The sequence below is a fragment of the Manis pentadactyla genome, chromosome X (genome assembly GCF_030020395.1).
Source record: "Manis pentadactyla isolate mManPen7 chromosome X, mManPen7.hap1, whole genome shotgun sequence".
NCBI classification, from domain to species: domain Eukaryota; kingdom Metazoa; phylum Chordata; class Mammalia; order Pholidota; family Manidae; genus Manis; species Manis pentadactyla.
In genome coordinates this window covers 13,748,013-13,775,574 of record NC_080038.1, presented here as the reverse complement: position 1 = coordinate 13,775,574, position 27,562 = coordinate 13,748,013, and the positions used below count along the sequence as shown (strand labels likewise).

Genomic DNA, 27,562 nt, shown 5'->3' with positions numbered 1-27,562 from the left:
CAGGGAGAAAAATAGTCCTTTTCCTTTTAGTACAGCAGAAGCGTTTGTTGAAGAGACCTTTTGTGTGTTTAATAAAGAATACACAGCATAGAATAAATGTCAGGCTTGTAGATAGCCCATAAACGCTGGTCGAATGACTAAATGTTTCTCTAGTTCCTTTTTGTTCCTCTTTACTAGTTCATTACAGTTTCGTTTCGGGGCGGGGGCGGGGGAGGGCTTTATTATTCTTTCTATTATCTTTTGGCCTTTTTCATCTTTGACAAGAGGAACTAAGGAAAGGCATCTGGGATCTTGGGGCTGAGGTAAGATAGTGGTGGCCAAGAACTAAAAAGGGAAATTCAGTATTTTTCTCTGCATTTTTCCACATAATTTTGCTCAGAAAGTGTGTAAGTTTGTATCCTTTTCCAACGCAAGAGTTTAACACATGATTGTCCCTATTATTACAGTTACTTCATTAACTTTGTTCTTTTTTTAACCGTCTTAACCATTTTTAACTATACAGTTCAGTAATGTTAAGTATATGCACATAGTTGTGCAGCTCATCTCCAAAATGTTTCGTCTTGCAAAACAAACTCTATGCTCATTAAAAGACTCTTTTCCCCCATTAACTTTATTCTAATAATGGCTAATGGCAACAAACATGTTCTAAGTGTATACGTGTATACTTAAAGGATACATTTATATATGTATATATAATCCCATTTAAGCCTCAGGCTAACTCTGTGAAGTAAGCATTATCATCACCATCTTACAGATGAGAAAATCGAAGCACAGAGATCTTAAGTAACTTACTCAAGGTCACAGAACAAGTGGATGAGCTGGGATTTACACCCAGTCTGGCTTGCGAATCTGCTTTTAACCCTGTCTGCTGTTACATGAACCCCCTAAGCTTGGCCATGTAGATTATTTCCATTTTTTAATTATTATCAATAAAAGCAATGTACACCTTTGTGTTTAACTGTACTGCCCCCCAACTTTAGTATTTTCCTGAGTGAACAGGTATGAACATGATGTAAGTTGCTTTCTAAGAGAGGAATCCATGGCATTGTCATAGAATTTGAGAATGTTAGAGCTTATTTAGCAAGAAATTGCTCAAGGTCACCCCCTAGAAGATGATGGCAGAGAAAGGATTAAGACCTGAGTCTTCTGCTTCTAGTTTGTTTCCCTCTACTGTTTCCCTTACATTTAAAGACCAAATAAAAGCAGTATCTTCCTTTGCTAAACCAACCTCAGTTGACATTGGACTCTTCTCTGAGACTTCCTTGTTAAGGCAGGTAACTACATGGGTTAACTTGGTGGGGCTCAGCCAGAGCCCAAAGACCTAAATGGAATAAGATGCTTAATGAGGCCAGTGCTCAAGATAAGCTCCTGCTCCTGGGGAAGCTCTCCACTTCAGTAAAACAAAGCTGTGACCAAGGACAAGGGAAGAATGCCCCACAAGATAGAAAGCTTCTTGTTTTTACTTCTCTTTGGCTACAAAGGTATGTGCTGTCCAACCATTAGCATTCATTCAATATTTAATAATACAGTTGGATTAATAACATAGCTGATTAATAGAAATGCAACTTGAATAATTAAAATATCATTAATTAGCAAGGCATGTTAATTAATATGCATTATTAATGAACAACAGTTGTCTTTATGTGGATGCAGTTCTCTTTGTCTCACCACTTTCTGGTTCTGTGAGGAGCCTAAAGTTCAAAGGATGCTTTAAATGGGACAGAAAGAAGAGTCTCAGATATTGTGTAAACAAGCAATCAATTGCAACAATTATTTTGAAAGTGTGGCGTATTCTTGAAAATGTTTAGGAGTCAAAGTTAGAGTGACCATAGAATTTAATTTTCCAAAGCAAGATGTTCCTGAGAGTGGAAGAGGGTGCTACTAACAATTGCTGGGGCAAAGGGTATAAACCAGGACTGTCCTGGGCAAATCGGGACATGAGGTTACCCTAGTTTAAATACGGATTAACATAAAATGCCGAGTACCACTGGACTCTAATAGAAAGCATAATCCAACTGAGAGTCAAGAACCTCTAAAAGACTCATTACATGGACATTTTTAAATTTCTAAACATGGCCATGGCAGGAGTGATATGCTTAAACAAGGAGAAATCATAGGAAAATCTCTAAAATGTCATCCAATTCAACTTTGAAATTCTCTCAATCTTTGAAATAATTACTCTTTCATGCCTCTCTCAACTCTCAAGGCCCCATCAGCACAGAATTCCTTTTTAGGTTCATTCTGGACACTGGAAATTGTTTGAATGTCTTCTTTGTGGTCATGTGTATTTATGTGTATTATAGGAAATAAATAAGGAAGGCAGGAGGGAGGAGGCCTCTCCACTCTGCAAATGACCTGGTAGGCGATGTGATGAAAACTCACACAAGCAGAGTCAGAAGTCCTGGTTTAAACCATTCTCTCTACCTCTATTAGATTTTACTGGTAGAGGACTCACTCTGATTCCCCAGTCTTATGACTTGTTATTTAATCATGTTTCTCAATATTTGGAAAAACCTATAAAAATATAATCCCAAGGTCATTTGCAAACCCAAATATATTTCTATGCAGAGATCATTTAGATCAATTGTCTGTTTTTTCCCCCCTTACGTTTAAGTCAGCAACTTGTTCCTGTAACACCTAACACTTTAAGATGCTCTGGCAGGAGGTTGTTGTTTTTCCTTCACCCCTTACCCTTTCCTCAGTAAGAAAATCTAAACAGAGTCTTCAAGGCTTGGATCCCAAAACCCCTGGTTCTTAGGTATCCAAAGGGCTCACCCTCAGATTTCTCTCCTTTGGGATTGGCTTTGAGATTCATCCATCCATCCATCCATCCATCCATCCATCCATCCATCCATCCATCCATCCATCCATCCGTTCGTTTGTCAGGTGATTAAAGAGCCCATCCCAGAGTCCCTGCTATGGATCAAACATTGGGTAAGAACTTGAAAGGCAGGGCAGGCAGATCCTTGTTGCTTTGTGTTGAGTGTAACAATCCTGTGCTGTGACCCCCAAATTTGAGGAAGCCCTATAAAAGTTTACTAACCCATTTTTATATGAGACCTACCCATTCAGGGGATATCTGTAATAACAGACACATTGTCAGAAGACACAGAGGACAGCACTATATCCTGTTCTATAGCTTACTAATCTGTGCACATGGCTGGGGGGCTCCAGAAATTTCCATAAAGAGCAGAGAATACCATCTGTGCAGGTGAAATGGAATGTGGTCTAATGCGTGGTCCAGCAACCATATTTTATGGTCAGTGTGGTATGGTGACCTATGTGTGCTCTGCCCTGAACTAGAGGGATGCCCCAGGAGATAAGAGAAAATGCAGACACAACAGCTACACTTAATCAGCTTACACTCCAGATAGAGAAATAAGGCCAAAACACACGGGAAGATGTGTCCTGTTGCACATCTGGGAACCTGAACACAAGGTTCTTTGTCTAATTTACTCTTCAGTTTCTGTTCCACGGTGGCTGTGGCTGCTTATTACAGCGAAATAAGGTAAATGGATTGACTCCACTTATGCACTGGATGAACGTTTATTTAGGAATGCACCGATCACCATAGTAAGGCACTCCCTATCTCTTACAGCTGAGGCAGGCTTCTGGTTATCTTATATTGCCATTTCTTATTCAGTGCAAATGATGACCTTAAAAACATCCACCTTATTAGCATATACAGGCCCATTACTTGGTCATGTTTATCATATGAAAAAAAAATCAAGTTTCATCGTACAGGTGAGCGTGTCCCCTTCACCAGTGCATCGACCATAAGGGTTAGCAGGGCTTTTTTTTTAAAGCAGTGTTGTTGAACTATAATTTAGGTACCGTTAAACTCAGCCATTTAAAGTGTGTAATTCAATGGTTTTTATATATTTGCAGAGTCGTGGAGCACAGAATCTAATTTTAGGACATTTTCATCACTCCAAAAAAAAACCGGCAGCCATTATGCCCTCTCTCCCCATCCCCCCTCCCGGCCCCCAGCAGCCACTGGTCTACTTTTTGCCCCTATAAAATCTGCCTATTCCAGACATTTCGTTTAAATGGAATTATGCAACATATGGTCTTTTTTCTTTCACTTAGCATATGTTTTTGAGGTTCATCTGTGTTGAAGCATGTACCGGTAACAGATTCATCCATGAATATGCCTGTAGTCTAAAATAGTAACACTTTCACACCAGAAGCAGTTTCCTTCTTTCTTTTTCGAGAGAGGGACATCATTGCAGCCTGCTGTTTTTCTGCTGTGTCTTTACTCGTGTTTCTCAAGTAGATTGGAAACTGGTCACAGACAGGTTTTATCATTAATAATTTTATGCCTTTCTCCTCGGCTTCATCTGTTTCCATGGGAAGGAAAGTTCTGTATTTAGTGACAGCCATCAAAAAAAGACTAAAATAGTCTTTCCTATGTGTGTCTAATGCACACTTTTCCTCTTGGGTTTGTAAGGTACATTTCAAGAAACAGGCATGCCTTGAATTTTCTTGCTGTGGTAGCAAGAATTTCCCCATGGAGCGGACCTTTGGGCAAAGGGGAAGAATGATCCCGTATTGCATAGATCTAAGATTGCTGAGGCGCAGGCACCTCACTGGGTCCCAGCAGAAACCTGCAACATGTGGAGGCATTGCAAAAATAATCAGAGGAGGGAGAAAAATATGCAACCATATAATCTAACTCTTTTCCTTTTTCCTTTAAAGGCTGACCCATTTACTTTTGCTCATTCCAACAATGTTATTCTCTGGTATTATGAAATGTTGTAGTCAAACATGCTTTTGCTTTTGTTTGCCGGCTTTTTAGGTGATTAAATCACTTGGGAGGCCACAGCAGCCCCATTGCTGCCCCCTTGGTGACAGCTTTTGCTGTAAAATTCTTGTTCTTTCTCTGCTCATTTCCATAAGGATCTGGTGCTTCAAACCCCTAGGCTGCCTCTAGAAAAACGCTTTCTTGGGAGGGGGAAATAACCAGCAGAAATCTGCCCAACATCCCATGGAACATAGCAAGTGGCTCTGAAACCAGGCCTCCCCTGAGGGGCTCTTCCTCTCCACAGGCGGGCAGTGGCTGGGTCTCCTGCCCTTTCCTCTTTGCTTTTTGCTTTGTTTCTGCAGAATGCCGAGCCCCTTCAGGGCCCACCTGTGGACCCAGGCATTGCGAAAGGCCCTGATGGTCTTAGCAATTAGAGGGGCCTCATTCAAACTCTGGGTTTGCTCAGTTGCAGCTGTACAGACTCTCTTCAGTGACAGACACAGCCTGCAGGCCAAGCTGATTTGGTTATTAAGGCCACACTGTCAGTGACCTACACGCCTTTGGTCTCCCCAAAAGAGGGCCCAACTGACAGGGCCTTTCTGCCTTTCAGTGCTCCCCAGCTCCTCTTGCAGATGGGGTGAGCCAGTGACTCCTGGATTAACACCCTTCCAAATCAACTAGATGCCAACTGCTCATCTACTTTGCAGTTCTTGGGGAACAGCTGAGGGACTGAGGCTGTGGGGCCCCTGGATGCTTTAACTGCTGGTGGCACAGGCCACCCCCTGGCCTATCTGGGCTTCCCGAGCTCCAGAAGCTCAGAAGCTTCTGGCCAGCTGCCCACTCAACCTCAACACTAGGGGGTCCCACAGGCCTCTCAGATGGAACCTTTCTACCCAATGCCCCCCAGATCCCTGCTCTCCTGGAACCTTCTCCTTCCCCAGTAAATGACAGCTCCATCCTCCCAGGCACTCAGGCCTCGAACCTCTCTCTCATATGCATGTCATCTGTCAACAATACTGTTAGCACTACCTGCCAAAGACAGGCAGAGACCAGGCACTTTCATCACCTCGGCTGCCACCGCCCTGGCCGAGCCATCCATCGCGGGCTCTCCTCTGGATGATGGAACTCTCCTTGGCCAGGCTCTCTGCTCCCCACCTTGCCCCGGGCTACTGCCAGCAGACCACAGTCAGTCTTGTCCCTCCTCTCCTCCAACCCCTCCAAGGTCCCATGTGCCCACAGACCCTGGACTGACTCTTTCCCCACCCAACCCATACCCCATATCCTAGACCCCTTCATCTCCTAAAACTCACTGGCTCCAGCACCTAAGGCTTGGTCTGGAATATAATAGATGCTCAGTGAATGTTAGTTAATATGAATGCTTTGGGGCCAATCATTCTCAGCTCTCTTTTATCTCAATTTCTATAAACATACGGGTGCTCAGATAAACCTGTGGACAAGAAAGAGGTGGCACACAAAGGCCAGAGCAAGTGGTGAGTTCTACACAGGGGACAGAAAAAGTCCTCTTCATAGGGAATGAACTGAGCAGGCAGAAAAAGTTGGGAGGGGAAGGCATTTGAGGCCAAGAAATCAAACAAAGGCATGGAGGCATGAAGCAGCCTGGCACATCTGATGAACTGCAAGTACAGAGTGCAAAAGTCTGGAGAGGTAGGCAGGAGGTAGATTTCAGCGGCCCCTTCAAGGGCATATTACTATTAAACCCACTTCTGGGATGAGGAAATCGGGTGCTATGGCCATGCAGCTAATAAGCATCACAGGTGAAACTTGGACCCTGGCAATGGGGACCCATCAAAGGGTTTGGAGCAGGTAAGTGAAACCATAAGGTTTGCGTTACATTCCAACAGCAGCATGGAGGATGGATGAGGCAGGGAGAGCATCTGCAGGAGAGAGCACAGAAGCCTACAACAGGAAGTGGGGACGGAGAGGAGAAAGGCCCCTGGTAGACACCAGATGTGGGGGGTTAGGAAAAAGAGGTGACTCAGATGAGTCCCAGGTCTCTGGATGGGGTGGCAGGTGAATAGCAGACAAAACATAGAGAAAGGAGAACAATCTGAGGAAGGATGTAATGACTGTGGTTTTTAACAAAACTTTTGGTTAACCTATAACATCCATGCATTTATTTAAGTACAAGATACATACAGAAAAGTATAGGTAAGTGTACAGCTCAATCAGTTTTCACTACTGAACAGGTACAAGTGACCAGCACTCCGAATAAGGAACATTACCAGCCCTTGAGATACTCTCCCCGGGCTTCCTCCCTGCCCCTCTCTCCCCCAAATGTGACCAGGCCCCATGTTTAGTGGCATAGATTACTTTTGCCAGTTTTTGTACATTTTAAATGGATTCATATGGTGTGTCCACTTTTGCATCTGACTTTCCACTCAGCATTGTGAGATGCAGCCATATGATGGTGTGGAGGTATAGATTGTCCATTTTCATTGCAATATAGGGTGCCACCGTGTGAACTTGCTACAGGTAACATCACACTGATAGGCATGTGAATGCTTCCAGTTTGGGATTATTACAAACACTGCTGCTGTGAATAATCTAGCACATGGGTTTGTTTGTTGGAGAACATATGCATGCATTTCTGGTGGGTACTTAGAAGTGGAATTGCTGGGTCATAGGGCACATATATGTCCAGCCTTAGTATAAATTGCCAAACAGTTTTTCAAAGAGGCGAGACCACCTTACATGCCCACCAGCAACATATGAGAGTTCTGGTGGCTCCATGACCTTGCCAAGCCTTGGTTAGGTCCAGTTTTAGGTAGTAAGAGACAGCTACCGGGAGATAGCCAGTAAGCCATTCCTTGCAAGAGTTGGAATCTTGGGTTTAGCGACCTTTATAGCGTGGGTAAGAGAAGCAGACATCCCAGAGGAGACTGAGAAGGATGATTCAGAGTGGGGGGAGAAGAACCAGGTGGACAGTCTGGTGGAAGCTAGAGGAAGATGGGAGGGACTGACGAACCCAGTGTTGCCACGTGAAGACGTAAGGCCAGTGTGGGGAGGAGTACATAGGCTAGGAAAATACAAAGCCTTTGGTAACTTACTTTGCCAGTACAAGGCTAGGCCTTCTACCAAGATGGTGCTCCTTAACCTTCCCTGCTACCTAAGGGGGCCAATTCTGCCCACAGTGAGTGAATTGAGGAGTCTCTTAGAATGAATAGTCAGTGGACAAAGGCCCAGCAAAGCTTGGCGTCAACAAGTCAGTTTGGTGACCGCAGGTGAGGGGTGGCCCTGAATCTGCCTTGAATAAAAGATGTGCCCCCTTTGGCACCCACTGTGCTCCACATGGAACCCGGTGGGGTCCTGGCCATGCGCATTATCCAGTGGTCTGTCTTCTCCTGGGTCCTCAAGCCCCTCGTGGGCAGAGAGCAAGGCTTTCACCTCAGGAGGCGCAGGCCGTGGTGTAGTGCCAGGCTCACAGTGGACATGAGGAAGTGCTTTGCCAGAGGGGTAACTATGTATAGTGAACTGGAGGCACAATTTGAAAAAGAGAGCTTTTCTAATCGTGATGAAAAGGATGGGAGCATTCCTTTACTCGCTAAAACAAACTGAGAGTTTTTGTAGGCATCAGATTCTATTTTTAGATAGGAAAGTGGCTAAGAAGGGACTTTTATTTCCTATTGTCTACACTCAGGTTTTGTTCAATATTTTTACAGTAGGTATGTGTTGCTTTTCTAATCAGAAAAGAAATGAAGGTATCTGTTTTGCTGAAAATAGGAAATGAAACTTCAGTACTTTAAACCAGTGCTAACGCAACCTTCTGGGATGAGGGAAATGTCCTACACCCGTGCTGTCCTGTACAGCAGCCCTTAGCCAACCGTAGCCAGTAAACACTTGAAATTTAGTTGGTGTGACTGAGGAAATGAACATTTAATTTATTAATTTCAATTAATTTAGTTGCAAATAGCTATACATGGGGACTAGTGGCTACCACATCGGGCAGTGCTGCTTTAAACAGTTTATGCCAATATATACAAACTCTGTTCCTATTACATAGTGTACTTATTCTCTTTATTCATAATCCCAGAAAGATAATTTATATGTTTGCTTTATGCTAAATTTTGCACACAGTTTCCCCGCATTATTTGTATGGTATTTATACTTTGTGGGAGATGTTCCAAACAATGTCCTAATCCTAAATAACTTAAATGTGTCACAGTGGGGTAACCGGGAACCAACTCCTGAGCCCCACCTTTGGCAGGCATTAAGGGTGATGAAGAGTTAATAAGTAAAGGGAAAAGCTTGCACTGTTAATGTTAAATAGAAAAGGCAGGCAGGGCAGGGACATGGGACAAGCACCAGGATGAACTTTGCCTGCCGATGATGAAAAATGCCCAGATATAAGCAGTACAGTAAGAATAGGAGGGACTCCATCTTCTCCATCTTAAGCCTAAGATTCCATTTTAAAAACCAGGGAGTTAGGATGTACGATTCCTAACATATTTTATTGTAATTAGGCAACAACCATTCCTATCTTAAGGCAGGGCAAGCAGTCCTAAATGGTATGTTTCCACTGCTTGAGGGTAACCACTGTCTTGGAGAAGAACAGGACCAATAAATTCCTTGTGTTAAGTTTATCTTACAGAATATCTACAGGACTGACCGTGGATGGTGACATGATGTCTCTCTCCCATGAGACCACATGTCAAGCCTCTCACACCTGCCCCTCTGCCCTTTGCCCCATTCATGAAGGCATTAAAAGACAGAATCCTAAGCCCTTAAGCTTGCCTCCTTTCTGAGGTTGCCCACACTCCCCTTTCTTCAAGTGTGTACTTTTTGCCTTAAATAAAGCCTTTTCACTGCTCAACTTACTGCATCTTATCTCTGTGCTCTTCCAGTGGTGTCTTTGTCATTTTGCTATTTCACTCTGTTTTCCAGACGTAAGCACAAGTCCTCACTCTGTCTCTGTTCTACTCCACACAAGTAGGGAAAGGCTGCTGAGGTCACTGATTTGGGCCTGCAAGGTTCTGTCGCCTGGGTGACCCGGCCAGGACTGTAGCTGTAGATCATGCTCTTTAGCAGCCTGCCCGAAAACCTCCTTTCTTTGCCTGTGGGAAGTTCTCAGAACATCATCTCACTCCATCAGTGCTCGGCAGCTCCCTCAAATCCTGGGGTGGTAGGGACTCAGTTCCCACGATGTTCAGATTCAAGCAGACACTGGACACCAGGTGACTCTGGCTTCGGGAGTTGGCCGGGGATTATACGAGTAGGCCAACCAGCAGTTCCATGAGCTTCCCTTTCCTCCCGTCCTTCCTTCTTCCCTGCTGCTCTTGCCTAAGGAATTCCTTCCTTACCTATACTTGTCAGACCTGTTCAGAATTCCTTCTCATTCAGAGTCAAGAGTCCTCCCGCGTCCAGCCTGAGATTTCACCTAGTGCCCAGGGAGAGACCTCCCCAGACACAGCTGCCTGACAACAAAAGGAATGTTGTAAACATTGTTTAGATAGTAGGAGGCTCTCAAACATGGTTTTAAAAATATGCATAGAAAAAAGACTGGAAGGACACTAAAATGTTAACAGCATTGCCTTTGGTGATAATAAATAATAGATGCATTTATTTTTCTTTTTGCTACATTAACGTACTTTCTAAAATTCTATAAAGAACAAAAACTGAAAATTATTCTTGTCTTTCTGTTTAATTTTATCATCCCTAGTTTCTCAACATGTGTGGATGTTTTTCCTGGCACATATTTATGTAGTTTGACTACTTCCAGAAGGGACTTTGTTAACTTTTCTGTGACTATTTTCACTTTACTTTTCCATGTAATGAATTGTTTTCTTGAATTTCCCTTTCTTTTTTATCTTGATTTTTCTTGTCTTGTCCTTTTGCTCAGCCACACTGGGATTATCATCTACTGAGGTATGTTACAGTAAGAAGGAATTGACATAGATACTGTTTTCCATGACTTTCCTAGCCAAAAATAAAGCTTAGGATATCACCTCTTTTAAAAGGGTGTTTTTAAAGGTATTTCTTCCTGGTGGCGGCAATAGCACATTTTGTCTGGGCAAGTTGCAAGATTATGGAGAGAGTGGAATTAAACCAGGTCTTAATTCAGATGGTGTAATCTCGATCCCAATATTTTTTAAAACTGGATCCCTAGAAGGGAAGTCCAGGGGAATGAGGCACTAGACCTTGGACTGGAGCTCCCCAAGCTCCTGAAGATAACTATAATGGAGTAAATACTGCCCTCTACACGGGTGTCTGTGAGATTATTAGGGGGTCATCCACAGTGGCAGACATTTGTTTATCTAGACTGAAAGATGAGTGGCAGCTGTGTATGTTAAGGCTGGATCAATAATTCTGTTGTGCTGTTGTAGTGCAAAGCAGCTGCAGACAATAGGCAACTAATGAGCCAAGTTTTTTGAACACAAGCTTTTCCAGTGGCACGGACCACAACTGTCTTGACTGTGACTTCTCTGACACTCCTGTGCCTCCGGCTTCCTGCAGGATGAGGGTGAGGACCCCTGGTACCACAAAGCGTGCGAGTGCGGCTGCCAAGGAGGTGCCAACACCCTGTGGTCTGCAAGCGCCGCCTCCTCAGACTGCATGCCGGGTGAGTGTCCCCTCTCTTCGGGGCACCAGATCCTTGGGCACACCATTTCTCCTCTTCCTTGCAACCCCTCAAGCACCTTGCTCTGGGCTTTCTCTAGTTAGCCTCTGAGCTGCAGACCTCACAACTCCACCGCTCCAATAGGCCTCATGTTGTCATTGTTCAGAAACAGCTTCCGGGATCTCTACTTGCCCTAGGTGACATGGCAAGGTGGGACCTACCTTTCAATGAAGAAAACTAAAGGAACCTATTAAAAATAAGCCAATGGTAGGCTGCAGGGCATTTTGGGAAGAGCACAGGCTTTCCAGCCAGAAAGCCCAGAGATGGAATCTTGGCTGCCTCATTTCTTAACTCTGGGACTCCCGCTTTCGATTTTTTCTGCCAAATGGAGAGAATAGTACTGTGCCTAGTGATTTATTGCTCACCAAACCACCTTGTGCTTCCCCGTATTCCAGCCCCCTTGCAGTCAGGTGGCACCATATGTTCCAGCCAAAGTGGGCAGTATCTCTTAAGAGCACCCTAGGGATGCACCTCGTGGAATTGTATAGAATTTCTGAACATGAGTGACTCCATTTTGAAGCTCCATTTTCCTTTCTAACTAATGAACTCTTGAACTGGGCCAGAATCAGTCATTGTTTTACAAAGAGTTGCTTATGGAACCCAACAGAGCAACTGGCATTTGGACCATAAAACTGTTGATGTGAACTTTATGATGACAGAATAGTTAACTAATGCATGCCAAAAATAGTTTTGCTTAATGGCACCATTACAGTCTATTAGAGGGTAATCAAAAGTGGCTCAACCACCTAGCACCAAATCAACAAGTTTGTTTCTCCTCTCTTCATCTAAATCGCGTAACTGCCCTCTTCTTTCCCATAGAATCCCATTGCTTTCCCCACATGAGCAGGACCCTTTTCCGGTTACTACAGAATCTGTGCTTCCCAAATTGCAATTCTGAGGCCCCGGAATAAAAAGCTTTTGCTCTTTCTGAGTTTCACCTCCTTTTCTGGGTTGACAGACGCAGCTCTCTCTTCCTCTGCTTGAGAAAGTAGCTTCCCCCTGGGCCTGGGTCCCAGGGCGATGAGATGGAACAAACCCGCTGTCAACCCACAATGGACAAGTCGCCTGAGTGAAAAATAAGCCTTTGTTGTGTTAAGCCTCTGAAATTTCCAGGGTGGTTTGTTCTGCAGCGTAACAGAGCCTTTCCTGATGAACATGAATGCTTCCTCTATGGCAGGGCCAGCAAATTTTGTCTGTAAAGGATCAGGTGGTGAATCTTTGTGGCTTTGTGGGCCACGTGGTCTCAACTCAGTTCTGCAATTGTAGTGCAAAAGCAGTTACAGTGTGTGAAGGCATGAGTATGGCTGTGTCCCCATAAAACTTTATTTACAAAAACAGTCAGTGAGCTACATTTGGCCCAAGGGCCACAGTTTGCCGACCCCTGCTCTAAGGAGTTGTGAGGAATAAATCGGATGAAGCATAAAACACCTTGTGTTGTACCTGGCAAGCTGTAGCATTTAATAAAGGTCAGCTCCTTTGCTTCCTCACTCTGACTTTCTGAGGCTTGAGCAGGCCAGCAAATATTTGCAATGCTGTTCTTTCCAGGCTCAGAGCCTCTTTTGCATGAGACTGTCCTTGCCACCCCCCTCCAGGGTCATGATAGTGCCGTGCCACGTCACACTTTACATAATCGCCTAATAATATCTCCAGGAGAGACAGGTTTCTGTGTCCCTGTGCGAACTTCTCTTCATTATTTCATTAAATTTGCATTAAAGCAGTCAAATGTGAGGGAGGCAGGGGAGTCTACAATGGCTTTTACTTCCACGGTTTCCTTTTTACCAGTGTGGTAGGAAGTGGTGTCTGCACTGTCTACAGAAAGGGAACAGTGGGGTGCTGGTAGTGGGGAACGCAGTAAGCACTGTTGAGTCTGGTGCGCTTCTGCTGGACGTCCTCTGCGCTCCATGGCAGGAACCCTTGCAGCCGTGACATGCGGGTGTAACCTGCCTAGTCAATGTTGAAGCACCCTCCCGGTGATCCATTTAGAATCCAATTCCACCCTCTTTGATCTTGTGCCTGTTACGTGCCAGACACTGATGGGGAGACAAAAATGAAGGCATTATCTCTACCCTGGAGGGGTTTACCATTTAGTGGAAACAAATGTTCTCTTCACTAGAGACATGTGACCTACTGGAATTCCATTCGATGGAAGTTCTTTCTAAGAAGAAATTGCAAAGAAATTATTTATGTGGACTGGCTTCATTAACCCAATCAGCTGTGAAGCTGAGGATCGCCATGTGTTTGAGGAATGTGAAGACTACCCTGGGGCCCCAAGCTCTCCCCCTTACACAGTCACCATGAACTCCAAGCTCTGAAAGCAGACAGTCTTACAGTTGAGGTGCTCTCCTCTCCCCACTAGGTTTTTGGTTTTTTGTTTCTGTTTTGTTTTGTTTTTGAACACCACAGGTATTTCCAGGAAGGACAGACACACAACCTTTGTGTTAAGTGCTTGATTCATTGGTGTTAATGGGTATTTCTGTGAAAAAGATGGTGCAGGAGAGCAGGCCTGGCCACAGCATTCCAGAAGCCACTTGCCTGTCACGCCTCAGATCCTCACTGGAATGCCGGGAATGCCGCTCGGTCTCTCCAGCTCCTGAGATACAGCACTTAAAGCCAACCTAGGGAGGGAAGAGCCTAAAAAGTACAGAAGGACAAGAGGGTCACTCAGAGCTACTGCCCAAGGGCCCCAACCACAGGCAGAAGGTGACAGGCTAAGTCCATTATGGCCCCTAATCCTCAGCTTAACCCTATTAAAAATACTAAAAGGTCTGTCTTCCACAGGTGAGTGAAGATTACCTTCGCCCTCGGAGGGGAGCAATAGGGTAGGGAAGGTATCAAAATATAAGAAATCCAATGACTCCTTAATGCTTTACTTTTATCATAGATTTTATATTTCTATATTATATTTGAGTTTATACTGTATTCTATAAATATTCTATATTTACATATTACCACATATATTCAAGTCTAATACATATGCATAATAATATTCACATCTCCCCTGTCAAGAATGTCCCAGAACTCTGTGTTCCATTAGGTTAACATTCTTTATAAACATGTCTGGCCTTCATGCCTACAAATCGAGAAATTATCTACTGAATGAGAAAGGTTAGTACAATAAACATACACAGCCTGGATTAGCAGCACAATATGGATACGCCTTTATCCATCTAATTATCAAATCATTGCTCAAAAGAGCCACTTGTGCCACAAAAAATGCAGGTTTTTCCTTAAAAAGAGTGTAGAAACATTCCTTTTCCACTTAAGATGAGTGTAGAAATGGGCATCATACCTCTAGTATCAGACTTCCACCAGGCAGAGAACTTGGGAAGGACAGTCTGTGTTTGTCTGATAAGTATCCCCTTAATTCCCCCAGCAACATTATTCATGTTGCTTACTAACAGTTTATACTCAACTGACAGTTTCTTTTTCATTAGGCCGGTGGGAGATTTCTGGGCCCATTAACTTGTACTTCCTCCCTGAGCTTTCTGCTTCCTGTTTCTGCCATTTTCTCGGCTTCTCTGCAGTGGCCCACCAAGATGGACTGAGAATATGTATTCACCCCTTCATTCATCCATCCAGTCAGTAACTACCAAGTGCCTCGCACATGCAGGCATTCTGCTCAGCTCAGAGGATAGAATGGAGCAAGGCAGACCGGCGGAGCTGACAGCTAAATACTGATGAGGAGGTGGGCGAGTGACAGGCGTGGGGCGTCTGGGGAGGCAGCAGCTGGAGCCCCGTCCCCAGCTCTTGGTGGGCAGAAGTCGGCAGAGATCTGAAGGATGAATGGAGTTGCAGAAGGGGGTGGAGAGGGGACAAGAGTGTCACGGGCAGCAGGAACAACCTCAAGGGAAGGCTTCCAGGCCTGCATGAGGACCCACAGGGAGCTCAGCCAGGACCATGGAAGGGGTGCGGGTAGTGGGGCAGGGGAGAAGGGGATGAGGACGCATCAGAAAAAATAATGGCTGGCGTGCAGTTTACACTGCAGCACACAGAGCATGAGAAATGTCACACGGTCTATTTTTCCAAGTTCAAATAACTCCAGTTTGAGTCCCCCTTTGTCATGGCCTGTGAGGAGTCTAAAGACAATATTGTCGAAGGTCCTTCCTCTGTCCTTTGGACTACGTGAAACCCCCACAGGCTCATGACGGCAGGTTCCCTGCCCAGCCACAGCCCCACTCGAAGGTGGGCACCTCGTAGGTGGCTCTTCTCCCTCTGAATCAGGCTCGGTCCTGAGGACCTTCTCAAGTTTCCTGAGGGTGTCCAGGGCTCAGGGCTCCCAGGCCCCATCCCTGGGCCAGCTCCCTTCAAGGAAGCATGTTCCCATTGAGCTCTGGCCCCTACCAGGGGCTCCCCTTGCAAGGGTCAAAGCCCAGAACCTCTAGCCACCTCTTCCTCTGGGACAATCAGCTAATTCCTATTGAGGTTTAGATCTTCCAAATCCATAAGCCTGAGAGATACGCTGTCAACAGGCTTTTCCTCTCAAATTACACACACACACACTTCTAGAAACATGAAGCTGGCCTCCTTCTCAGGGAGATGTAGGGGGACAATGAGGGCAGGACAGGGTGGGGAAGAGGGGTGTTGAGTATTCACCAGAAAAACAAACATGCAAAACTCAGAAGACATCAACATATTCTCACGGATTCACCCTGTTACACCAACATTAGCTGCTGCTTCTTGGCTGGGCACTGTGGGCTCTACACTCTACTTTATTTCACATCATCCCACAGCAACTTTATGGAGGCAGATGCTACTGCTCTGCGCATTTCAAAGCACAGGAAACTGAGACCCAGAGAGGTCAAGCGGCGCACACAGAGGGAGAGTGGGGCAATCCCAGGTTACACTGGCTCTAGGCAGGCATTCCTGACCTTGGCTGCCCATTCCAGTCACCTGCAGCTTTACCCCACGCCCAGGTCCTGCCCCAGACAAATGACATTTGAGTCTCTGGTGTGTGGCCTAAACATCAGCACTTTAGGCATTCCCCAAGTGGTGCTGGTGCAGAGACTCACCACTGGGCCTCTCTCTGTGCCCGGGCCACACCCCCAGGGTTCTGGGGTGGCAGCTGGGGAGCCAGAGGCCCCAGAGCCCGAGACAGGAGCGCTGGACAGCGGTAGCCTTGGAGCTTGGAGGTGGAAGGGCTTGGTTTTGGACATCTGGGGGTGAGTACCTTTGGGTCACCCCAATGGAACTGTTCACCTGGAAAACACTCAGGGGGCAGTGGGGTGAGGCTTGGGGCCTGGGAGTCAGGCTCTGGCTCTTGCAGGCCAGCTGAAATCCTGGGCATGGTGAGGTCATCACCTCCCCTGGAGAGTTGTGGGTAGGGCCCATGTCTGGACAAGCCCTCCCAGGCCTCTAAGGCCACTGCCAATGGTAAGGCCCCTGCAGGTCTACAGCCCATTCTCAACCATTAGGTGAGCTAACTCGGGAGAAATTGCAAAAGAGTTATGAAGGGAAAAGGCAAGGAGCAAACAGCCAAGAATAAAGCAATTGGGGCCAGAAGCGGGGTAGCTTTCCTTCCTCCTCTGACCCGTCTCCGAGCTAGTGGCTCTGGAGCAAGAAAAAGGGGGTTGGGGATGGAGAGGCCTTAGAGACATGCACAGTTAGAACTTAAGGGCCCAACCTGAAACCAGCTTTCTGACACAGGGGCCTGGTCCCTCCTGCTGGTGGCACAGGGTGCTCTTCAGGCAGGAGGAGAGCTGAGGTGGTGGATGGGCACCCAAGGCCACGGGCACAAGGCCCCCTGAATCTGCCAGCCAACAGATGGCTCCCCGGGCAGGCCAAGCTTCCTAAAGAGCACCTTCAAGTGTGCTTCTTAAAAATGTGGCCACTCTGGGGGTTGAGTCTTGGGAACTGCATTCTTAACCAGGCCCCCTATGGATTTTGCCACAGGGGCCTGAGCCAGTGGCCCAGAAAGCACTCTGGTTCCATCTCCCAGGAACTGACATTATTTCCATAGGCCCCCTGAAGCCTCAGGTACTTGCTGAACTGCAAATTTTGTCCCCTCACCCCAGACCCACTGAGCTGTAGCGACTGCAGTGGTCGGGGTTGGACCTACTCCTCCGGCGCATTGGTCAGAAAGGCGGGGCAGGCCCTCTGACCAGGGGCCTGAAGCTGTCCTGTCTTCAGGTTCTGGGGACAGGCCGTGACTGTCCCTACAGGCATTCTAGAGCTGAGGATGGCGTTCAAGCTTTTGCATGCTTCACTCCATTTTACTGACTTGGAAATCATCCCCCAGAAACCCTCAGCACGCATTTTACTGTGGAAGGTGATTATGCCCCCAGTAAATATGTTTAGCTCTTGAACCTGAGCTCAGATTTACAGGTGGAAAAAAACCTAATTTGATTTACCTTACTTGAAGTTTATCATTCACAATCAGAAAACTAGGAGAATGTAATTACATAACTTTATCGAGTGTTTTCTATAGAAATTCAGCTAGAAACAAGTTTGGTTGAAAATAAGACCCCCCATCCTTCAAATAACGGCTTTTTGAATTACAAGTTTTGTTTTGACATACATGGTAAAAGACCTAGGCATAGGGAGTTGCTTAATGATATTAGGGCTGAGGCCTCTGCAGTACTCTTGGCCTTACCCCCATGGTACAAGATGGGTACTGTTGTAGCAGCCATCAAGTCTTCTTTCTAGGCAACAGAAAGAAAGAAGGTGCAAGCAAAACCTGATCAGCAATCTCCAGCAGACATCCTCTTATGTCTCACAGGCCAGAAATTGTGTCACATGGTCATTTCTACCTGTGAGGGAGGCTAGGAAAGGTTGTTTTTTTCTAAGCTGGCCACTTTGCTTTCCCCAACATAATTAGGGTTCTTTAGTCAAAAAGAAGGGGAGAATAGATACTGGGCTGGCAATTTGCAGTCTCTGACCAGGTGACTCTCACTAAATGTGAGGAAATACATGAGAGCAGCAGATATTAGCATGTAAGAACCAGGCTTGGCTATTATTTGAAAAAGGCAGTTCCTTTCAACTGTTCCTTACTCAACAGTCACTGAGACACATTTTACACCGCCCCCACCTTTTTTTTCATTTTAGACTAGTGAAAAAACTGCAATTTACAAGTGGGAAGTCAGTCTTAATATATAATTGCCCTTCTCAGCATTGTTTTGTTCCTGTAATTGGCACCATATGTTGCCTGGGGACAATTAGGGACCCGGATGTCCTCACACAGGATGGCTAAACCTGTGTTAATGAGGAGAATAAGGAGTATGGCATTTAAGTATGGTATTTCACTGTGAACCTCTTGGTTTTTAGGTCTCTAAGTTTGTGGAGAATTATTTATCAAAATCTCCCCCTCCCTAAGGTTGCCATAGAACCATTTCCCTCTTTCATGAATGTTGTTGTCTCTGTGGCAATCCCTCTACATCATCTTCACTCTCTTCTTGCAAGAGCAGTGAAGAGGTTAAGATTCAGTTCTGCCCACTGTGAAAACTGCGCTGGTGAGTAGAACATCCTCCATGTTCCGAAGCACCAACAAGACGGTGTGATGTGTCATTTTACTGAGCATTATGATGTGGTATGAGTGTCTCAATGTGCCTTGTTTTTCCTTTCCCAGAATGCCCATATCATAAGCCCCTGGGTTTTGAGTCAGGCAAGGTTACACCAGACCAGATCACCTGCTCCAACCTGGAGCAGTACGTGGGCTGGTATTCCTCATGGACGGCCAACAAGGCCCGGCTCAACAGTCAAGGCTTTGGGTAAGCAGGGCAGGAGGCTCACGCCTTTTATTTTCATGTGATTTGAAAAAAATAGGTGTTTATAATAAATGAGTTAACAGAATGCATTTATTTATTCAACATATATTGAGTACTTTCTACATGCCAAGGACTGCAGATATAGCTGTGAACAAGGTAGATGAGGTCCTGGCCATTAAGAAGCACACAGTTTAGAGGGAGAGATGGACTCTAAACACTCACACAACTGACTGTTTAGTGAGTGTGATGTGGAGGACACAAAGAGGGAAAAAAAACTTGGTCCATTTGAAGTACCAGGGAAGGCCTCCTAAGGCAAAGATATTTAACCTGAGATTTGTAGGTGGCCGGGTGGTGTTGGGGAGGCACAGGGTATAGCAGGCACACAGGTCCCGAATTGGGAAGATCCCTCAGGGGCACAGGTGGGGACCATAAAGAAGGCCAGCACGTTTAAAGCACAGGTGAGATAAGGCTGGAGAGAAAAGCAGAAGTCAGGTCATACTGGGCCTTTTAAGTCACATTAAGGATTGTAGTCCTTATTTGGGGGATAACGGGAAGACCCTGACTGTGCGTTAGTTAGAATACAGGTTTATGTTGCTGTAACAAAAAGCCCCAAAGTTTAGAGGCTTAAAAAGATAGAGTGCATTTGTTCCTCATCTCAAAGTTTCATTAGGGAGTCTAGGGTTATTATGGCAGCTGGATGGTATCAGGGGCCCAGTCTCTTTTTCTACTTTGTTCTGTCATCCTTAACATCAAGTTTCCATCTTGGGGCCCAAGATGGCTACTCTGACTTCCACTATCACATCCACATCCAGTCAGTAAGGAGAAAAAGAAGAGCACAGTACACATACTTTTCCTTGAAGGATACAAACAGATTGCAGTTGGCACTTCCGCCCATGTTCCATTGATCAGAATTTGGTCAGACTGCCCCACCTAACTGCACGGGAGCCTGGGAAATGTGATCTTAGCTGGGAGGCCATTTGCTCAGGTAAAAGTGAGGGGTTCTATTACTAAAGGAAGATGGGAAGAGGATATTGGGAGACGATTAGCAGACTCTACCAGAGAAAGATCTGAAGTTGGGTAATATCACAATGAGATTTGTGTTTTAGGAAAAATCTTCTGGCTCCTTCAGGGAGAGCTGTTTCAGGGAATGGGGTGCAAGAGTAACCCAGGGAGACTAGTTAGGAAAGAAGCAGTCCAAGCAAGAATTGAGGGTGATGTGGGCTGCAGTGGAGCAGTGAAATGGAGAGAAGTAAACGACTTTGAGAAACATTTGGAGATAGGACCAATTGATGGACTGGATGTTTGGTGACGGAGAGGAAGGGGCCAAGGATGGCTCTCAGATCACTGGCAAGAACACCGGGAAGGATGAGAGTAGCATTCAGAGAGAGGGATACTAGGAGCACTGGGGTGGGGATAACTAGTAGCTCGCTTTTGGATGTATTTCATTAGAGATGCTGTGAGGCATCCAGGAGAAGCTGTCTAGCCAGCAATTGGTTCTCAGGATTGGGAACTAAGTTCTGGAATGGAAGTAAAAAGTCAAGAGCCACTCAAGGGGCAGGTCTGGAATTAGAAGAGAAGGCAGCCAAGGACTGACTCCCAAGAAGCTAAATACACAAAAATAAATAAATAAATACCCCCAAAGTGGAAACTATAGATTTCCACAATTTATGAGGGACATAGCTAAAAAACTTTTCTGTTCCTTCAATAGTTGGTTTGCTTTACTATTGTTAAAAGCCCTTTCAGAGCGACTTGGCTCAGAGCTGTGCATGTGGTAGACACTCCCTGCAAGCCACAGATGACACGACCTGAAGGAGATGCAGAGATGCGGAAAGAGAGGGAAATGAAGGGAGAACAGAGTCATGGAGAAAGAAGCAACAGGAGGGACTAATGAACAGGGAAGGGGGCTGGAAGGGGCAATAACCACGTACTCACGTGTTTTGAAGAAAGACAGGCTCAACCACACTCCAAAGGTGATTTCAGCTACATGTGAAGGCATTTCTTGGACAAATTAATTGAATCTGGCAATTTTTCCTTGGGCGTTGGAGGTAGAGGGAGGGAGAGAGAATGACACAAGTATGACAGACCCTTCTTGGAGACAAGCATCTTGGTGCTTAACAGACTGCAGCTCAGACTGTGGGGGCTTTATGGGGGCTCCTCAGGCACTGGCAACCCCTTAGGAGACAGTGCCTCCCAGCTCTTCCCAGATGCCCACAGGGTGACTCATCCCCACAGGTGTGCCTGGCTCTCCAAGTTCCAGGACAGCAGCCAGTGGCTACAGATAGATCTGAAGGAGGTCAAGGTGATTTCAGGGATCCTCACCCAGGGGCGCTGTGACATCGACGAGTGGATGACCAAGTACAGCGTGCAGTACAGGACTGATGAGAGCCTGAACTGGATTTACTATAAAGACCAGACTGGAAACAACCGCGTAAGTCAGGATGACCCCAAACCACCTTCAGCTCATACCCTGTGGGATTCCCGTCCCGTTACTGCCGCCCCTCTCGGTCAGAGCACTGACCCCAGAGCATGGTGAGTCATCCCACAACACATCCTGCTCTCTTATGACAGAACAGGTGTCGTCTCTTGTATTCCTGGTGCTTAGAACAGTTTCTTTGGAACGAGTGCCACTCTTGTGTGCAAATGTGAATTCTCATATCAGCATACAGGTGCTTGAAAAATCAAAACCGGTCATTTGGACTATTCCAAACTCACTGGAGCACTGAACACTTTGCTGCATGGGTCTGACTTGATCTATTAGTGATGTGGGAAGGTCCTTGTCCATTTATGTAGCTACGGCTTCTCCTTACTATTGATTGAGACCAACTACTAGGAAGCTTTGGACAAGCCAGCAAGTTAGCCACTAAACTATGTAAATGGTGAAAATGACCCAAGTAGTGCAGACCCAGAGGAACTTCAACCTTTTAGCAACTTTATATCCTGCTAATTTCTGAGGGCCGAGCCCCATGTCTTGTTCACCATAGACTGAACACAGCAGGCTCTTGATTTTATATATATACGTAACGTATATTTGCAATGAATTAAAAAGTCACAAGCCGTTTGGAGACAGTAACTGTCCTTTTGCCTGAGAGGCTACTGGGTGTTCAGTCAGTTTAAGCAGATACATGCAGCTAAAAATCGGGCTTTTTATCACTTGGGTGACAAGTTGTACAACAAGACATTTATGGGTTGAGATTTCAAGGGGTTTGAACACAATAGGAAAAACCATCTTGACACTTGGACATTTTACTTTATTTTGTTCTTGTTGGTTGGCATTTCAAAAAGATAATTCTTTTTCCAGCCCAGTCTGTGTTTCTGAAGACCTTGACCGTTCTCAGCACTCTGCTGAGGCACTTGCGTAACCTGGAGGAGCCTGTGGCATCCTCCCTTTTCATCTGGCTCCTGAAATAGGTTCAAGGGCAAACAGCTTGGACAAGGGGGTGCGGGATGTTGCTATTGGGAAGAAAGGCAGGATCATGGCATATGAGGGCCTTCTCGTTTTGTGGAAGGATGAGGCCAATGTGGCAGCCAGACTTTTTCAGGAGATAATTCCAGAAAGAAATGAAATGTTCCATTGTTACTGGGCAGAACACTATGACTCTGGAAAGAGTGCAAAGAATGGTTTCTTTGGAAATACAGCCAAATATCCACACACCTTTTTGTGTTACAGCCACTGAATCATGTTGTGTTGCATGAAAAACACAAAGCAAACCCTTTCTCTGGCATTGCCCTCCCCCTTCCAGGATCTTCCCTCTAGTTTCTATGCCTTTTCCCTTCTTTAAAGCATTTTTCCGAGTCTAAAAAGTACTTGCCATTTGTATCTATATAGAGATACACACTTAAGCTTCACATACCTCATGAAGTTGACTCACAAATTCAGGGCCACTCTGAGCCCCACTTTGGATACCTTTGAAACATGGGAACACTCCTCTTATGTGATGTGGCCCTTTTCAAAACTTCCTGTCAAAATGCAAGGGATTAAAACACAAAATTGGTTATTAGAATCGAGACATTTTCTATCAATGCCATCCAATAAAACTTGCTGCAATGATTGGAATGTTATCTGCACAGTCCAATATGGCAGCCACTAATCACACTGTTTAGCTGTTTGGCACTTGAACCACGGTCATTCTTTCATTACTGAGGAAATAAACTGTTACCTAATTTTAATTCCTTTAAATGGCCACATGTGGCTAGTGGCTACCATACGGGACAATGCAGTTCCAGAGGCCCCCAGAGAGTGACCTGGAGATGCCCAGAGCATGTACATGCTGGTAAACCACTCAAGTTCAGATTTGTGGGGTGGGCATGTGCAAGTCTCTGTGCTTTAACCACTCTCCGAGATTTTCCATAGTTACACGTTGGGGCCAGCTCTAGATAGGAATTGTTCTACCTTTTCCCTCCCCTTATGTGACAGTGATTGGATTCTCTCCCTCTTTAGGTCTTCTACGGAAACTCGGACCGAACCTCCACAGTCCAGAACCTGCTGCGGCCCCCCATCATTTCCCGCTTCATCCGGCTGATCCCACTGGGTTGGCATGTCCGCATTGCCATCCGGATGGAGCTGTTGGAATGCGTTGGCAAGTGTGCCTGACCCCGGCCTCAGCTTGGCACCTGCCGGGGGGCAGAGGGGACAGAGGGCACAGAGCAGCCTGGCGCAAACCCCGGCACACTACTATGATGAACAGGGCTGTATTTCACAAGCTCTTTCCAATGAAGGGCTGAGTATAGAATATTTCTTTCTTTCTTTTTTTTAAGATATAGTTTCCAATTTTAACAGAAGAAACAGAAAATGAATTTATTCCCCACTCAGGGCCAAAGAAAATGAGAACAAAGAAAATGTCACTAAAAACAATTTTCCTACAATAGCCTAAGTAGCAGGAGTAATTTGCTGCTCTCGTTTTTTTTTTTTTTTCTGTCTCAGTGACACTGGAAAGGTGCACTCCCAGGGGAACACTAAGGAGCCCTGATAATTTGAAAACTCTTTTGCTTACCATATTCAAACAAGAACACAGAGTTTCATAAAGCCTCACTTTGAATGCAAAGGGGGAGCAAGCTTGCAGTTTCTACGGTTTTCATTAAATCATGGCCTTGAAGGACTTTAGAGCACCAGGTATGCAGAAGGAAGGTTTTTGTGTAACTGGGTGGGGCAGAGGAATATGGTGGATGGGGGCGCCTGTGTTCTGCTCTCCTGGGAGCCATACATGACCAAGGGCTTCAGCTAGGAGGGCTTCCCCAGCTCTGATTACATACAACTCCATTCTGCAGCCCATTCAGGCAAATTACCCCAGGTCACTATTTAGGTGAATACATGGGACAGACTGCACAGTAAGTAGTGATGTTTCCCTATATTTAGGAACCCCTAATGACCAGAACACACCAGAATTTCCCTTTGTCAAGGGCTACCATTTTCCAGCAAGCTTAACACTTTGAAAACACTTGGCCCAGGAGCTATCACTGGCTGTGTGGAGGAGGCCCCTTAGCTGACTACATGCTTTGCAGGAAGTGCTCAGACCCAACTCCTAAGGAGGGAGATGCGGCTACAGCCCTGGTGGTGGTCTACACTTCCAACCTCTGTCCCCTTGCCTGACAATGCACAAACACGTCTGCTCCTGACACTGAATCCTCCTTGGGAATGAATGGTCCTGGAATGCATCTGGCCTGGTCATCCCCTGCTGGGGGAGCTCACTAAGAAGGGAACTTGGGAGAACGACAGCCTGTCTCCTTTGCTGATCATAGCTCAGTCTGAGTTTCCAGGCCCTTCCCTGGGAGAGGCTGGTGACATGGGGAGTAGGCAGGAGAGGTCTATAAAGAGGAGAAGCTGAGGGGGGTAAAATCCAAGGATAAGAGCCCTTCAGTGAGACTGGGGAATCCAAGACTGTCCGGGCCCTGACACAGAGCAGCCTTCCTAGCAGCTCCTTTTTCCGAGTGGCTGTTTTCAAATGCCAAGCTGAGTGAACAGACTCACACTATCACGATCCTGGACACCACACTCGCCTTCTCTGAGTGGGAAGCTTCCGGAAAGCCTCAGATCCCTTCCCTGGTGTTTTTGGGTTTAGAACAGTTTTATATTTAACCCAGTATCTTTCTAATCCCATGCTATATACATGAACCTGAAAAAAATGCTTTTCCTTGCTCACTCTCTTAAATTTATTGATTCAGGATGGGGAAATCCTTCTCTCTGGCCTTAGGACACATGGACAAATCCATTTTGAATAGATGCCTGACTAAAGACCCTTGTTGGGAAAGCTGAATGAACTTTTATCATGACATGGATGGTCAGAGGAAATGGGGGTAGCCTGGGAGTTCAGGTCCTCTTTAAGTGGCACAACGGACACAGGAGGGGAGTGTAATTAAAGGAGAAAAAGAATGAAACAGTGTAGCGCAGGCATGAAAGTTCTCCAAATAATTGTTCATGTTGGAAATTTTGTTTTCTAACAACTTTATTATAAAGTCACATACCATACACATTTCACCCATTTAAAGTGTACAATTCAATGACTTTTAGTATATTCAGAGTTGAGTGAACATTACCACAATTCTAGAAAGATTTCATCACCCCAAGAAGAAACCCTGCATCCATTAACCATCACCCCACAACCCACTCATCCACCCCAGCCCCAGGCAATCACTGATCTGGTTTCTGTCTGTAGATTTGCCAATGATGGACATTTCATATAAATGGAATCATACAATATGTGGTCTTTTCTGTCTGATTTCTTCTGCTTAGCGTAGTGTTTCCAAGGTTCAACCATGTTGTAGCATGTGTCAGTACAAATCACTTCTTTTTATGGCTGAATATCATTCCATTGTACGGATGGACCATGTTTCATTTATCCATTCATCCACTGACGGACATTTGGATTTTTCCACATTTTTGGCTATTATGAATAATGCTACTATGAACAACTGTACAAGTCTGTGTGGACACATTTTCATTTATCTTGGGTATAAACTTAGATGTGGAATTGTTGGGTCTTACATAACTATGTTCAACCTCTGAAGAACTGTTAATTTTTCAAAGTGGCTGCACCATTTTATATTCCACCAGCAATGAGGGTTCCAGGTTCTCCATGCTTGTTATTACCTAATCAATTATAGCCATCCTGCTGTGTATTAAGTAGTATCTCCCTATAGTTTTTGATTTGCATTTCCCTATGATTAATGATGCTAAACCTTCTTTCATGCATTTACTAACTTTTTGTACACCTTCCTTGGAGAAATGTCTATTCAGATCCTTTGTGACCATTTTGGAATCCGACTTTTTGTTATTGAATTTTAAGAGGTCTTCATATATCCTAGATACAATTCCCTTATTAGATATACAATTTGCAAGTATTTTCTCCTATTTTGTGGGTTGTCTTTTACTCTCTTGATGGAGTCCTTTGATGCATATGTTTTAAAATTTTGATTAAGTCCGATGTATTTTTCTTTTCGTTGCTTGTGCTTTTGGTGTCATGTCTAAGAGACTATTGCCAAATGCAGACCATGAAGATTTACCTGTTTTCTTCCCAGAGTTTTATAGTTTTGCCTCTTACATTTAGGTCTTTGATCCATTTTAATTTTTGTACATGGTATGAGGTAGGGGTTCAACTTCATTCTTTCCATGTGGATATTCCGTTGTCCCAGCACCATCTGTGGAAAAAACTATTCTTTCCCCATTGAAGGGGCTTGGCACTCTTATTGAAAAATCAGTTGACTGCAAAGGTGAGGATTTATATCTGGACTCTCTATTCCAGTCCATTGATCTGTATGTCTATCCTTACACCAGTATCACAGCATTTGATCACTGAAGCTTTGTAATAAGTTTTGAAATTGGAACGTGTGAGTCCTCCAGCTTTGCTCTTCAAGATTGTTTTGACTACTGAGTCCCTCAAACTTCCATTATTAATTTTGGGACCAACTTGTCAAATGCTGCAAAGAAGCCAGTTGAGATTTCACACTGAACTTGCTCAATATTTCAGAATTTAACAATGAGATACTGAGATCTGTAAAATGTTTATCAGCAGGTGACTTGTTTATGATAGCACATGATTTACCTCATTTATGACAAAATGTATAAAAAATACAGCTTTTACTGAGGGACATCTGAAGCCCAACAGAATCTTGCTAATAAACACATGAACTATGTTTGCAGTTTTATTTTTTCTGTGAGGGAAATTATCAATTAAAATATACCTTGTGTAGCAAAAACCCATTCTCTTACCTTATATTATCATGTTTACTTTTATTTTCAGAAATGTTAGAATGTGGTCTACACTTACAGATTTCTTTTTTTAATTGTGGTAAAACATACAAACTGTACCACAGGAGACTTTTAAACAACTAAATGAAATGCTAAGAACAAAGAAGTAGCACTAAGTATTGCCAAGATTAAGAAAAAAATCCGAGCTGATTTTGGTATTCAATGTAGGAGGAGGTTACTTGGATGAAACAAAGGTATTTCAAAATAAAGGTACTGCTCTGAATCTGACCTCAGAGTCCAGA

The 27,562-nt window shown here is 44.9% G+C and overlaps 1 protein-coding gene across 1 annotated transcript; it reads left to right on the top strand.

The window, feature by feature from the left end:
• Positions 1–1,429: 1,429 nt before the first annotated feature.
• Positions 1,430–26,382, top strand: RS1 (retinoschisin 1). Its single transcript, XM_057495592.1, has 6 exons — positions 1,430–1,481; positions 10,602–10,627; positions 11,216–11,321; positions 18,940–19,081; positions 21,311–21,506; positions 23,517–26,382. Exons 1-6 carry the CDS (start codon positions 1,430–1,432, stop codon positions 23,667–23,669), a joined length of 675 nt encoding a protein of 224 aa, XP_057351575.1. The 3' UTR covers positions 23,670–26,382.
• Positions 26,383–27,562: the final 1,180 nt, after the last annotated feature.

What these genes read in the sequence shown, in the direction of transcription:
- RS1 (XM_057495592.1), top strand. Translation starts at nt 1,430, where the DNA reads ATGCCCCACAAGATAGAAAGCTTCTTGTTTTTACTTCTCTTTGGCTAC. An exon ending in ACTTCTCTTTGGCTACAAAG is followed by an intron (nt 1,482 to 10,601) that starts GTATGTGCTGTC and finishes CCTTTTGCTCAG; the next exon opens with CCACACTGGGATTATCATCT. An exon ending in ACCAGACTGGAAACAACCGC is followed by an intron (nt 21,507 to 23,516) that starts GTAAGTCAGGAT and finishes CTCCCTCTTTAG; the next exon opens with GTCTTCTACGGAAACTCGGA.